Below are 13,714 nucleotides of genomic sequence, written 5' to 3'. Positions count from 1 at the left end.
GTCAAAACATGAAAGAATGCCATTTGAATATCATCTATTGGAGCCTTTAGTTTTTGAAAGCAGCAGGGCTCAGACCTGGTATGACCCATCTCATGTTGTAAAGTCAGCTTTTCCTTGGCGAGAGAACACTGGCCCAGTCACCAGGGTGAAGGTGGGTTCACAGTAACTGAGTTATTTGGGAAGGGCAGGCCAGGGCTGGCTGACTGGATGAGATAAGAAGGTAACACTGTCTTTTGTGCCTTTTTTTGAAAAGAGTAGTTGTTCACTTGACTTAGGAGCCAGTGTGTGGCATAAGCTCAGGAAGCAAAACATGATAACCCTGGAAGGTGAGAACCTAATATAATAGGATAACAGGGCACACAATATTTTTTTCTAACCTGCTGCAAGAGACCTGATCAGAATGAGTATGTGTGAGGCCTGCTGGGGTCCCAGAGGTGCAGGTTTGAAATACCTGTTTAATATGACCTTAAATTTCTTTTCATGTCTTGGTTCTTTTGAGGCCAAACTTAGATTAAGAAGTAACAATGATTTTGATATTCCCCGCCCCTCGAATATTGGACTCTGTATCATTGGCCTCTGTGGGAAAACAAAGGTAAACTGTTGAGTAGAGAGTCATGCCCAGGGGTATCTAGCTTTAAGAGAAACTTATGAAAAAATAAGAATTTAGAATGAATGAAACTTTCAAAATTATCTGGCAAAAAATCCTCTTATAGATGAGGCAACAATGGCCCACGAAGGGGCACAAAAGGATATCCCACTGAAAGACTGTATTCGAAATTGATGTTTATGCAGAAGAGGGTCACCCAGGGATAGGGTGGGTTTGGAAATCATGCAAACCTAAGGAACAGATGAATTTTTTCATTAAAAGTATTGTTTATCCAGTATGTACTATGGGCTAGGTTGTGTTTTAAGTGCTGTAGATACAACAGATAACTAGATATAAATCCTTATTCTCATGGAGGTTATAATTCTAGTAAGGAACAGACTCTAAACAGGTAAATTTATAACTGACTATGACGATGGACTGCGATTAAAATAAAACAGAATAATGGAAAAATGATTGGAGTATAATGCAGTTGAGCTCTTGGGTCTTTTATTTGTAGGATTAGTGATGGCCTGTCTGAGGTGATGACTTCTGAGCTGAAACCTAAACAATGAGCAAGGCTAGCATGACCAGGAAGGAGGGAGTTAGGAACAAGGGGGACTGTGATGTGGGGTCAGGGTTAGGTTGGAGAAGTAGGCAGGGTTGGATTACACAGAGCTTTGTAGGCCTCAAAGAAGTTTGGTTTTCATCTTAAACACATTAGAAGCACATTTGAAAACACATTTTCATCTTAAACACTTAGAAGCCATTGGATCTAATTAACATTTTAAAGAGACCCTCTGGTTCTGTTTGGGGTTTTGTGATAGTCCAGGTGAGAAATGATGGGTCTGAGGAACAAGGTGGTAGGAGGAGAGAAGCTAAGAAGTGATCCGATATTTGGAAGTACCTCTGAACGCATAGGGAGAAAAGAAAAGACAGGAATCCAGTATGACTCCTGGGTTTTGGGGAGATGGCGATGCCCTTAATTTGAGATTGGAGTGCCTGGGAAAGGTTGAATAAATTACTGAACCTAAAGACTAAGAGATAAATGAGTTATGATTATTCTACAAATGTCTGAAAGATGATGGAGAAAGAATTTGATCTATTCTGTGTGATCTCTGGGAACCTAGAAAGGGACAGCAGAGGCAAGGTCTCCAGGAGACAGATTTCAGTTTAGCTAAAGATTAGGAACTCTGTTAGAATGATCTGAACATGACAGGGACTGCCTACCAGGAAGTGATATCTGTCACCCAAATTGTTCAAGCTGAGACTGTGGGACCATCTATTCACAGAGTGACTTCATAATTTATTGTCCAAATCAAGACACTTTTGAGAGTGAAATGGGATGCTCTTAATTATGCTTGGATAATAGTGACTTAGGACTTTTCTCAATCACTTTTGCCAGCTGGAAATACCTGGCTGGCAATGCCCTTGCCCCGCCTTGGTCTGTGACTTCAGGGCTAGCTTGGCCTCACCACCATTTTTGTCATGTGGGGTGGCTGCTCTCTGCTGGTGAAAGGCAGAGGGCATGGTGTTACAGCCTTTTCTGCACCATGTTCAGGGGGTCCCAAGCTCTTGTCCCACATCCAAGAAGAATGAGGATATGCTGACAATCAAAGACTGAGGAGGCCGGAGAAAAATTTTGTTGAGCGATGCAACAACTCTCAGTGGAGAGAGGACATGGGGGTGGTCCCTACCCTCGCAGTTGGGTGGTTTCTCTCTCAGTGTGCCTGAGTCCAGGGCTTTTATGGGCTCGGAATAGGGGAATGCATGCTGATTCGTTTGTGTGTATGCAAAGAAAGGCTAAAGCAAAGAAACCACTCAAAGGTGGGCATGGCAGTGTAGAAAACCAGTTAGTAAAGGGTAGGTATATGTAAAATTAGTAAAGGGTAGGGATCAATCATAGGAAAGTGTGCCAAATGGGAAGGCAGGTTCTCAATCTGGTCTGTGGCTTTGACTTAAAGCTTGGCTTTCAGGCTTTAAACTGTCTTCCACTTTTAGGTGGGGTTTCACCTTGGACCTGCCTCTATCTGCCTAGGCATTTGTCTGCTTCCTGCCACTATCAACAGGTATAAATTTGGACTGCCCTTGTCAAATAGGGAACAGTATTCAACCTACCTTATTTCTGTTCATCCTAGAGACACTATAGAGGGAATGCTTTTAGGTACCTGTTAAAATCAAGTAACCTTTTGGCATCCTTCCAGATCTAAGGTTCTGAAGATCTTTGGTACATTTTATTTAAAAAAAAAAATATTGATGCCCAAATTTTCTGGATTAGTTCAAATCCACCTGTAATACAGGTGGCCTCCTGTGTGGAACACCCTTCCCACTCCTGCCCTGCCTTACTTGCTCCTCCTTCTCACCTCCTGCAGGAAGCACCTGCAGGGCATCACCCCGCTGACTTTGGGTGCCCCACCTTTGGCTACCATAGCTCATTGAGCTTCTCTTGGCCACAGTACTTAGAACAGGCTTGAAATCATCTGCTTGTTTGTCTCTTTTCCCTTCTCAATTATGTATTTTGGTTGTGTATCCCCGGGGGCTAGCACAGGAGTGGCATAGAGAAGATGCTCACCAAGTATTTGCAGAATGAGTAGATAGCATCATGAACCTATTCTATAGATTTGCAGTCATGTGCCAGTACCTACATAATACCTAACTACATGTTGAGTGCTTTTTATGGTATATCCTCATAACAAGCCTGTATGATAAATTTTCATAGATTACTAATTTTACTGATTGAGGAAACTGAGGCTCAGAGAGGAAAGTAATTTGTCCAACCAACATTACATGGCTAGTGATGTAATAGGAGAGCCAAAATTGGCACCCAGAATTAGCCACTTGGCTCAAGTGCCTACTATCTGTCCTGTTACTCAAGACTTACCATACACTTTATAAGATTCTTAGAAGTCCTGCAGTTAAAAATTAGTTTAACTTTGAGTAACCCAGTGCTTTCGTAACTAGTGTGACTCCTTTGATGGTGGAAATCTTTTATTCTCCGTACCTTCTACCATCTTATGGAAAACTGTCAGGAAAGAGCTGTTGGGAAATGCTTGAATAGTGGAAAAAGTTCTCAATTGTAAACATGCAGCCGTGGGTTACTTTCCTGGCTCTGCCACTATCTTCCACTTTTCAAGGGCCTATTTTCCCATTTATACAATGAGGGAATTTCAGTAGATATCTTCTCAGATTCTTCCCAACTTTAAAGTCTTTGCCACTTTTAAAATCCTTTAAAAGTATGCAAGTGTTTCCTGCATAGTTTGCCTCCACCAGGAGGAGAATCAGCAGTCACCATCTTGCCACTGGTGCGGTGTCCTGCTGCAGGGTGAAATGAGATGTGCCAGGCTGGCAGCCTGAGGAAATTAGCTCTGCAGAATGTTCAGAATTTGTTCTGTGCTCTTGTGGCCATAGGCTGAGATTGGCTTATATAGTACCAGCCCCTTGTTTGAAGGGTCAGCAACAGAGCCATGATGTTATATAGTCATCTGCAGGTGTGTGTCTCTTACTATTAATGTTAGTAGGAAGTAGATCATCTCAGGCTGTGAGCCTGTGCTGCCTTTGCAACTAGAGCCCCTGTCCCTTGAGGATGCTCTTTTTCCTGTCTTTTACAAATAATAGATGAGATTATTTATATTGTTGTTTACCTCCAAGACAACGTGTGTGGGAGAATTTCCTGTTCTTAGAATGCCTTTTCTATGTTCTGTCTTCTCTTTGACCCCTCTTCTCAGAAGCTTGAGAGCTTATAAGGCATGAAAAAATAACATAGGAGCAATCAGATGGCCTTCCAACTTTCTGTAATTTCCCTGTTTTAGACACTGGAAAAGATCTGTAAGTAAGCTACTAGCAATGTAAGGAACCTAATGGAGCCTTCTTTTAGAGTTGAAATAAATACCTTCATCTTGGGTGTACACTCAGACGTCTTTCCAGAAGGAAACTAACCATACCATCTAATAATATTGAGGATTTTTGTAAATGATTTTTAGCAAGGGCTATGAAGACACGCTGTTAGGTTGCAGTGATGCTACTTGTGGAAATTTAGCAGAAGCAAAAAATGTACATGAAGGTGTTTGAACATCTTCATTGTAGTGTTATCTATAACAGCAAAAAAAAGCACCAACAGACAAACTTGAACATAACCTGAATGGTTCAATGTTAGGAGACCGGAAATTATAGTGTATTGACAAGACAAAAATATTGGCAGCCACTAAAAGTGAACATTATGAAGTTCAGATAAAACATAGAAAAATATTTAATAAAATCAGTGAAAACATTTAATATAAAATTAGGAAAAACTGTAAAAATGTGTATGCTTACTGATGAAACTGGAAGGTGAATATAAAAATGAAATTTGTAGTAGAATGATGAATATAAGTAATTTTTAATGAACACTTATTTGATATTGCTTACTTTTGTTTTTTCAATATAAAATTAAGCCTCAGCTCCATTAAAAGAAGAAACTAAATGAAACTAAAATGAAAATACGAATAAAAAAATATGTTCACTGTAGGCGTTTCAGACATTAAAAATGGAACAGGACCTAGAGAGGTGGCTCTTGCCTGTAATCCCAGCACTTTGGGGGGCTGAGGTGGGAGGATTGCTTGAGGCCAGAAGTTCAAGTCCAGCCTAGGCAACATAGCAAGACTCCATCTCTACAAAAAATGAAAAAATTAGCCAAGTGTGGTGGCATTTGCCTATAGTCTTAGCTACTTGTGAGGCTGAGGTGGGAGGATTGCTTGAGCTCAGGAGTTCAAGATTACAGTGAGCTGTGATAGTGCCACTGCACTCCAACCTGGGTGACAGAGCAAGACCCTGTCTCCAGAAAAAAAAAAAAAAGGCACAAGAAGAACATTAGATATACCCATAATCTCACCACCCAGAAATAATCAGTATAAACATTTAAATATATGTTCTGCTAATATTTTCTTGGGATGTGTGGGTATGTGTGTGGGTGTCTCTATATATTGATATATTTTTAATTGAGCTTGTACAAACATTTTTGTAAATGGCATTTTTCACTTTCAGTAAAGGGTAGACATTCAAATTTTAGTTTTTCAGCATATAATTTTTAATGACTACGATGTATTCTTTCAAATGGTATAAAATAAATGATTCTGAATATTGTCACATTGCTTTCAAGGTAGGTTATACCAATTTACAGTTACTTATTTGACAAAAATGAGTAAAACTTATTTTTAAGTAATAAAAAGTGTTTTTCTTTTATTTTTGTTAATTTTTTTTACAAGCCCCAAATCAGTTCCCCCTGCCCCCTGATAGTCATGCGGGTCTTAACTGAAAATGAGTAAACTAGGTCAATTTTAAGGCTTCTTTAAGTCCATGGATTCCTTGGGCCATTTTTTGCACATTCTCAATAGTGCCTAGAAATTCTGCCTAGAATTTCCACTCCTCTCTTCAGGACATGAAATGTTTTGAGTATGCTGATTACTGATTGTGTGCCTTGGGAATGCAGTGTATTATAGCATGAGGAATTTCACTAAGAACTGAACCAAAAAGTATTGCAAAAGTTCAAGTCTGCCTGAAGTTTCATAAATATTTTTACCCTATTTGAAAAAGCACGCATTTTTCTCTCCCATGCAGTCTATTAAGTCGTCAAGGAACCTGATTTAGGATTTAACTTGAAGTAAGCTGTCAGACTTGACTACCTATTTTCATGATGAATTTGTTTTTAGCCTTTATTCAAGCCTCATTCTTAGCTTTCCACACTTGTATTGGGTACTGACGAAATATTTTTACTGTGTGCTCTTTACTCCATTTAATTCCTTCAGTTGCTAAATCCTCTTCTGGTTTTATTTACACTTCATGAATTTGAGCAGATCTGTAATTTCTCATTGTTCACTGATGCCAGCTGAAAAATTCTCCTGGGTTGTTTTTATAGGGGTAGCTGTCATGTTTATACTACATTTCAAGAGACGTCCATCTTTTAAATTTGCTTGTCTAAATGCATTTAATTTTTAAGAGAGCAGTTGTAAAGTTGTGAACTTGACATCTTTACACTTGAGTATGCATAATTATACAGAGCTTTCTTTTTTCTGTGCTGATTTTGTCCTGGGCTGTGTGTGTATAAGAAGCGTAATTTGCCACCTCTGGCAAGAATAAAGACACCTTTGCTGTCTTGTTTCCTTTTCTTTAAGCTGCTACTACAAGTCTGGTTATGTCCCCAGGGAGAGGTGGGAAATACGTCTTTGCTCTCTGAAGCCCATTTCTCAAGGGGACTTCAAAACTCACATGGGTCCTATTTACATTGTAATTGGTCACTGGCTGGCTCATACAGCTGTTTCAAGTTAAACCCTAGACAGTTGCTATGGAGATGGTTGACTAGAAATAGGTCATGTTAAAGTACTTTTTCCTCTGGATATAAGGGGGTGCTGTAACTCTGGAAATTGTCTCAGTTGAGCAGAGAATGCGTAGGTGGAAAACCACATCCAAAAAAATGTCTCTTTTTAGGTTGAGGTTTATCATAGATGCCAGTCCATTCATGTTGCTGCTTCTGCTCTGTAAACAACACACCTGAACACTATTCCTGTTAAAAGGAATTAGAGATGTCACAATCTGCAGTATAGCCTTGATAAAATGCCTAATATATGACTCTTAAAAGTTGTTTATTTTGTTAAGTTCCGAAACCTAGTAGAATAGCACTTATTTTCAAGACAGAGTCAGGATTTCAAGAACAAGTTATTTGAAATGTTTAGAAACAGTGACACTTGGAAAAGGAAAGCATTTAGTGAGTTTGGATGGGATTTGCCCTAAATTTGGCCAGAAAATATTTGACATTCCAAGGGAAACTTGGGCAGGATGAATAAGGCCCTACCTCTGATTTTGTCAGTCCTCAGTTGTGGGGTGACTTTGATTACTTGTCTTTCCTTCTTCATGTGTGAAATGGGAAAATGGTTTCTGACTGTGCATCTGACCATCACAATGGTGACTTATGATCTGTCTTACAGACAAGTGTGTAGTTTTGTTCTCTTACAGGGGCCCAAGCTTTCTGGAGTTTAGAGGTTGAGGAATGTGGATCCCTCCTGTATTGTGTTTACCCCTCACACCCTCCCTGATATGGTTTGACTGTGTCCCCAACCAAATCTCATCTTGAATGAATTGTAGCTCCCATAATCTTCACGGGTCGTGGGAGGGACCTGGTGGGAGGTGATTGAGTCATGGGGCTGGGTTTTTCCCACACTGTTCTTGTGAGAGTGAGTAAGTCTCACAAGAGCTGATGGTTTTATAAAAGGGGGTTCCCTTGCGCATGCTCTCTTGCCGTCTTGCCTGCTGCCATGTACGGCATGCCTTTGCTCCCCCTTCACCTTCCACCATGCCATGATTGTGAGGCCTCCACAGCCATGTGGAATGTGAGACAATTAAGCCTCTTTCCTTTGTAAATTACCCAGTTTCGGGTATGTCTTTATTAGCAGTGTGAAAATGGACTAATACACTCCCCTTGCCCTACCCTCATAGTGCTGCTTGCTTTAGAGAGTGGGTTAGTTCATGTGTGGATGGTTCTCACATCATGACTGTGATGGAAGATGGTACGTCTTCTTGAGAAGTCTTTGGAAGTGACACATGTTCCAACACTTCCTTCACCTCTTAGCACTTGGTCACTTTTCTCAGCTGATCAGTACTCTGAAAAGGGTGAACTGGTGGGTGGAGGGGGCTCAAGCTGAAGAGATATGGGGGTAGATTTTCACTAATTAGCATATATGTTCTTTGAAAGCTCTAAGAGAATATTGTAACTTGTAATAACATAAATGAATAGTAGTAATAATGACAGCTAACATTCTGTACCAGGTGCTTTTCTAAGCACTTTACATGTACTTTAAAATTTAATCCTTATAACAACCACAGAAAGTAGATAGTAGTATTTTATCCCCACTTTGCAGATGAGTAAACTGAGGCCTGAAGGGGTTAAATAAGCAGCTAGAGATCTTGTAGGTTGTAAAAAGTGGTACTGTTGTTCAAGCTTAGGCAGCTTGGCTTCAGGGTCAGATACTCTTACCACTATGCTACTAAGAACTGTATATTAATATTTAAGAAAAGTAATCTTTTTTTTCCTAATTATCATAATGCAGTAGATAATTTGCTCTCCCCAGAGGACATTTAGCAATGTCTGGAGACATTTTTATGTGCCACAGTTGGTGTGGGAGTGGGAGGATGCAACTGGCATCTATTGGGTAGAGGTCAGAGACACTGCTAAACATCCTGCAATACATAAGACAGTCTCCTATAACAAGGTATTTGGCCTTAAAATATCAGCAGTACTGAGGTTGAGAAAACCTGTGATAGTGATGCACACTCACTCTAAAAATGTCGAATAGTACTCTCCTGATCCTTTGCTCATGTTAAGTTTATGTATAGTCTTTCCAGACGTTTTTCTCCTGATGATACTAACAAAGATTGTTATGCATACATTTTACAGAAGCGGAATCAGATGTGTATTCCATAGGTTACCTTTGTGACAGTATATTATTTTCATATTTCCATATTAGAGTATATTTTGATAACTAGCCATATAGTATTCCTTTTTTCATGGACACCAAGGACAGTTGGGTTATTTTGTAATTCTCAGTTAGAAATAATATTATGTCTAGATTTACTATACATATATCTTTGCATACTTGCTTCAGGTCTTACTGTTTTGGACCAAAAAACTAGGTTGCAGCCCTTGGTCAAGGATAGTGTTATCGTGGTGGTGTTCTCTTTCTCGTGCTCTGGCTAGTGTGTTGACGTGTTTTTTCCATCTTACTGTGCACCTCATTGAGATTGGTGATCATCGTATAGCTCCATGATGTTAAGCTAGTAGTGTGTTTTGGGTGGGTTGCTAGGGTAGCATGAAAGATTTCAGAAAGAATAGATCCTGAGAAAAAAGAAAAACAGGTGTCTAGAATGAGAGAAAGTGTGAGTGAGTAGGTGTGTGTATAGCAGAGGGTGGGGTAGCGGGTAGAAGGAGATAAAAAACCTATAGTACTAACATGTGTAAGGTGATATCTGGACCCACCAGTTTGAATTTTAGAGACATTTATCAAGGAAAATGAGGTGATTAATTGCACACTTTCTGTCCCAGTTATTGCAACTGAGGAATTAATTGTTGTATTAAGCCATTCTTGCATTGCTATAAAGAAATACCTGAGGCTGGGTAGTTTATAAAGAAAGAGGTCTAATTGGCTCACGGTTTTGCAGGCTGTACCGGAAATGTAGCTCTGGTATCAGCTTTTGGGGAGGCCTCAGGAAGCTTTTGATCATGGCAGAAGAAGAAGTGGGAGCAGGCGCTTCCCATGGTGAAAGCAGGAGCAAGAGAGTGAGGTGGGGGAAGATGCCACACACTTTTGACCAGATCTCCTGTGAACACAGTGAAAGCTCACTCATCACCAAGGGGATGGCGCAAGCAATTCATAAATCATACTCGGAGGATTACTGGGACTTGTAGATCCCCTCCAAGAATCAGGTTCAGTGCTAGCCATATAGTGGGTGCTCAATAAATATTTGTAACCAGATTGAATTGAGAGGAAAAGGAGAGTAGAAGAGTATGGGCCGAGAGGCCACTAGAGAGAAGCCCTGGGGACTTCTATACATAAACTGACTTGAGGGAAAGCTCCCCTTTGAAAAAGGGGTAGGCTCCAATCCCATCCAGGTTGCTGTGAATGCCCTTAATTCATTCCTTTTTATGGCTGAGTAGTATTCCATTGTGTGTGTGTGTGTACGTGTGTGTGTGTATCACAGTTTCTTCATTCACTTGTTGATTGGTGAGCGTTTGGGTTGGTTCCACATTTTTGCAATTGGGAATTATGCTGCTAGAAACGTGTGTGCAAGTATCTTTTTCATGTAATGACTTCCTCTGGGTAGATACCCAGTTGTGGGATTGCTGTATCAAGTGGTAGTTCTACTTTTAGTTCCTTAGGGAATCTCCACGCTATTTCCATTATTCTAAGTGAAGTAACTCAGGAATGGAAAACCAAACAACATATGTTCTCATTTATAAGTGGGAGCTAAGCTATGAGGATGCAAAGGCATAAGAATGACACAGTGGACTTTGGGGACTCAGGGGAAGTGATAAAAGACCACAAATTGGGTTCAGTGTATACTGCTTGGAAGATGGGTGCACCAAAATCTCACAGATCACCACTAAAGCACTTACTCGTGTAATCAAATACCACCTGTTCCCCAGAAACCTATGGAAATAAAAAGTTTAAAAATAAATAAATAAATAAATAATTTTAAAAAAAAAAGAAGAAGAAAAAGGGGTAGGAAATGGCAGGGGCCTTCTCCTGTTTAAGGCTTGTGTGTGTTTGTCTCTGCTAAAGCTGTGCACATGTGTATTCTAGGACCCAGCTGTTCCACTCCATCATGTACTGGCGGCAAAAATGCATACATATATTTGCCAAAAGCCACAAACTCTTTTAAGAATATCCATAGAAGCAGTACTATTCATAATAGCCCCAAACTGGAAACTACCCAAATGCCCATTAGTAGTAGAATGGATAAACAAATCATAATTTTAAAAAAAAATCACTAGTGATGAAATATTCTCATACCCACAAAAGGGTATGAGAAGAAAAGTCATTCTAGTATCTACCACTCAGATTTCACAGAGGTTAACATATTGCTATATTTTATCATTCTTTTAAGCTTTTTTGTTTTTATTTTTTAATTTAAGAACTAGAACCTTCTGGTGGTGGCGTTAGTGTTGGGGACAGGGTAGAGTTGGGAGAATGATCTGAGGATCCTCCTGAAACACAAGTGTGGACTAACCTGAGCTTTCACTGCAGCTCCTCCCTTGACACTGAATGAGTTACCTGTCATGGGCACCTAAACCTGCACAGCCCAGTCAGTGAGAACAGCCCCAGATGAGCTTCTACAGCACCACAAATGAAATAGAAAGAAGCCATGCCTTTTCACTCTCCTGTTCTCTGTAAAATAAAACACCTTTCCGTAGTGTCATTTAAGGACCTAATGCCTTCTTTTGTTGAAATATTTTAAAAATTGGTTTTTCCCATCAAATTGTGATTGAGATATCATGAATGTTCTGATTGTGTTGGTGTGAAAAGAGAATGAACAAGAATGCGGCTTGGTGTTTTCAGTGATTGCTGTAATGGTTAGCAGGAACATGTTCTCCCTTAACTTCTACTCAGACAAACTCAAAAGGATGAAAACAATCAAAGAGTAACATTGTTGTGGGGATAACCGTGAGTCACTTTCTTTTGTATTTGTATTTGTATTTGTATTGGAAGAATCATTTGCAGGCCAGGTGCAGTGGCTCACACCTGTAATCCCGGCACTTTGGGAGGCCAAGTTGGGCAGGGATCACTTGAGCCCAGTAGTTCAAGACCAGCCTGAGCAACATGGCAAAACCCCGTCTCTACAAAAAATACAAAAAATTTAGCTGGGCATTGTGGCGCACATCTGTAGTCCCAGGTACTTGGGATGCTGAGGTGGGAGGATCACCTGAGCTGGGGAGGTCAAGGCTGCAGTGAGCCATGACCGTGCCAGTGTTCTCCAACCTAGGCGACAGGGTGAGACCGTCTCAAAAAAAAAAAAAAAAAAAAAAAAAAAATCATTTGCAACGTCTGTTCTTTAGCTAGTATTAGCAGCAATGATTAGTTTTGTGGCTCTCCTTGTGACTGAGTGTCATGGGGCCATAGTGAGACTGGTTCCCTTTACTGAGTGCTTGCTAAGTCATATTAACCTCAGTTGCTAAGGGCATAGTCATAAGTACTGTATGCGTATTATATTTCCTCCTTGTAATAACCCAAGATATAGGTTCTGTTACTATCTCTATCTCCACATGAGAAAACAGGCTTGGGGAAAGAGGTTAAATAAGTTGCCTTGGGTCACACTGTGAACAGCAGAGCCATGATTCAAATCTCATTTTGACTGGCTCCAAAGCCTGTGTTCCTAACTAAACCATTCACTAAATGAGGACCACTGACTGTTGTTATTTTAGTTAACAGAACCATAAAGTAGGAGTTAAGGTTCTAGTTGCAGTTTGCTGAGCATTTTCCAATCTTACCTCATTTGACCTCTGTATTCTGAGTTAGGTGAGGCAGGTAGGTGTGCTCCCATTTCACAGACAAGGACTAGGAGGGTCCAGACAAGTAGTGAACTTGCCCAGGCTCACCCAGCCAATGTTGGGTTGGAAGTTTAATCAGGGTATTTTGAAAACACACCCCATTTTTTCCTCTGTGCTTCAGCTTGATCTCTGACCACCATGGTTGACCTTCAGCCTCACATTTAATTGTAAGGTTAACTCTGTTTCCCCATCTTTTAAATAGGAGCAGCACTACCTGTCTCACTTGTTAGAGATTATAGAGGATTGACTAGCCATGCACTTTTAAAAAATTCTTACAAAGGCCGGGCACGGTGGCTTACTCCTATAATCCCAGCACTTTGGGAGGCTGAGGTGGGCGGATCATGAGGTCGGGAGATTGAGACCATCCTGGCTAACACGGTGAAACCCTGTCTCTACTAAAAATACAAAATATTAGCTGGGCGTGGTGGCACATGCCTGTAGTCCCAGCTGCTTGGGAGGCTGAGGCAAGAGAATCAGTTGAACCTGGGAGGCAGAGGTTGCAGTGAGCCAAGATTGTACCCCCTGCACTCCAGCCTGGGTGACAGAGCAAGACGCCGTCTCAAAAAAAAAAATTCTTACAGATAAACACCATTTAAATACGTATTTATTTGTTCACTGTGATGCTTTATGATATTAAGTAATACTTTTTTGTTAAAGATTTATTTACATATAAGTCTTTTTTTTTTTTTTTTTTTGGTATTCTGGCAAATGTATTTGTTTGGTAACCCAAATGGAAGTTGAAGACATTGAGATTTTTGCTGCATGCACTAAGTTGATGTTTTTCTAGAGTTGATGTTAGTAGCTAACATCAGCCTGTTCTGGGTTGCTTTGAGGTTGCAGCTGCTCCCTGGTGGTTACCTGTGAAAGGCGCTAACTGGAGACACCCAGAAGGGCCTGACTCTACTATTCGGCACAGGTGAGGCTGGTCCCTCCTTCCCCAGTTGACAAGTTCCATTGCAAAATAGATACCCTTTGCTCTGGCAAAAGAACTCAGTGGGCGTCTTCATCTGTAAAATGGTGAGAATGACAAACTGTAATTGGTAGGAAAATAAGATGGCGGG

General features: G+C 40.5%; 1 protein-coding gene across 1 annotated transcript in view; it reads left to right on the top strand.

The window, feature by feature from the left end:
- The window catches only part of SUMF1 (sulfatase modifying factor 1), a 114,117-nt gene that overhangs the window by 42,259 nt on the left and 58,144 nt on the right, over positions 1-13,714 (top strand). The window contains exon 4 of the mRNA XM_050781408.1: positions 13,487-13,569. Within this exon, the coding sequence (XP_050637365.1) occupies positions 13,487-13,569 (83 nt within the window). The remainder of the gene's footprint in view (positions 1-13,486; positions 13,570-13,714) is intronic.

Source organism: Macaca thibetana, chromosome 2, assembly GCF_024542745.1.
Source record: "Macaca thibetana thibetana isolate TM-01 chromosome 2, ASM2454274v1, whole genome shotgun sequence".
Lineage (NCBI taxonomy): Eukaryota > Metazoa > Chordata > Mammalia > Primates > Cercopithecidae > Macaca > Macaca thibetana.
The sequence above is the reverse complement of the archived record's forward strand: the minus strand, read 5'-3'. Positions and strand labels throughout refer to the sequence as shown.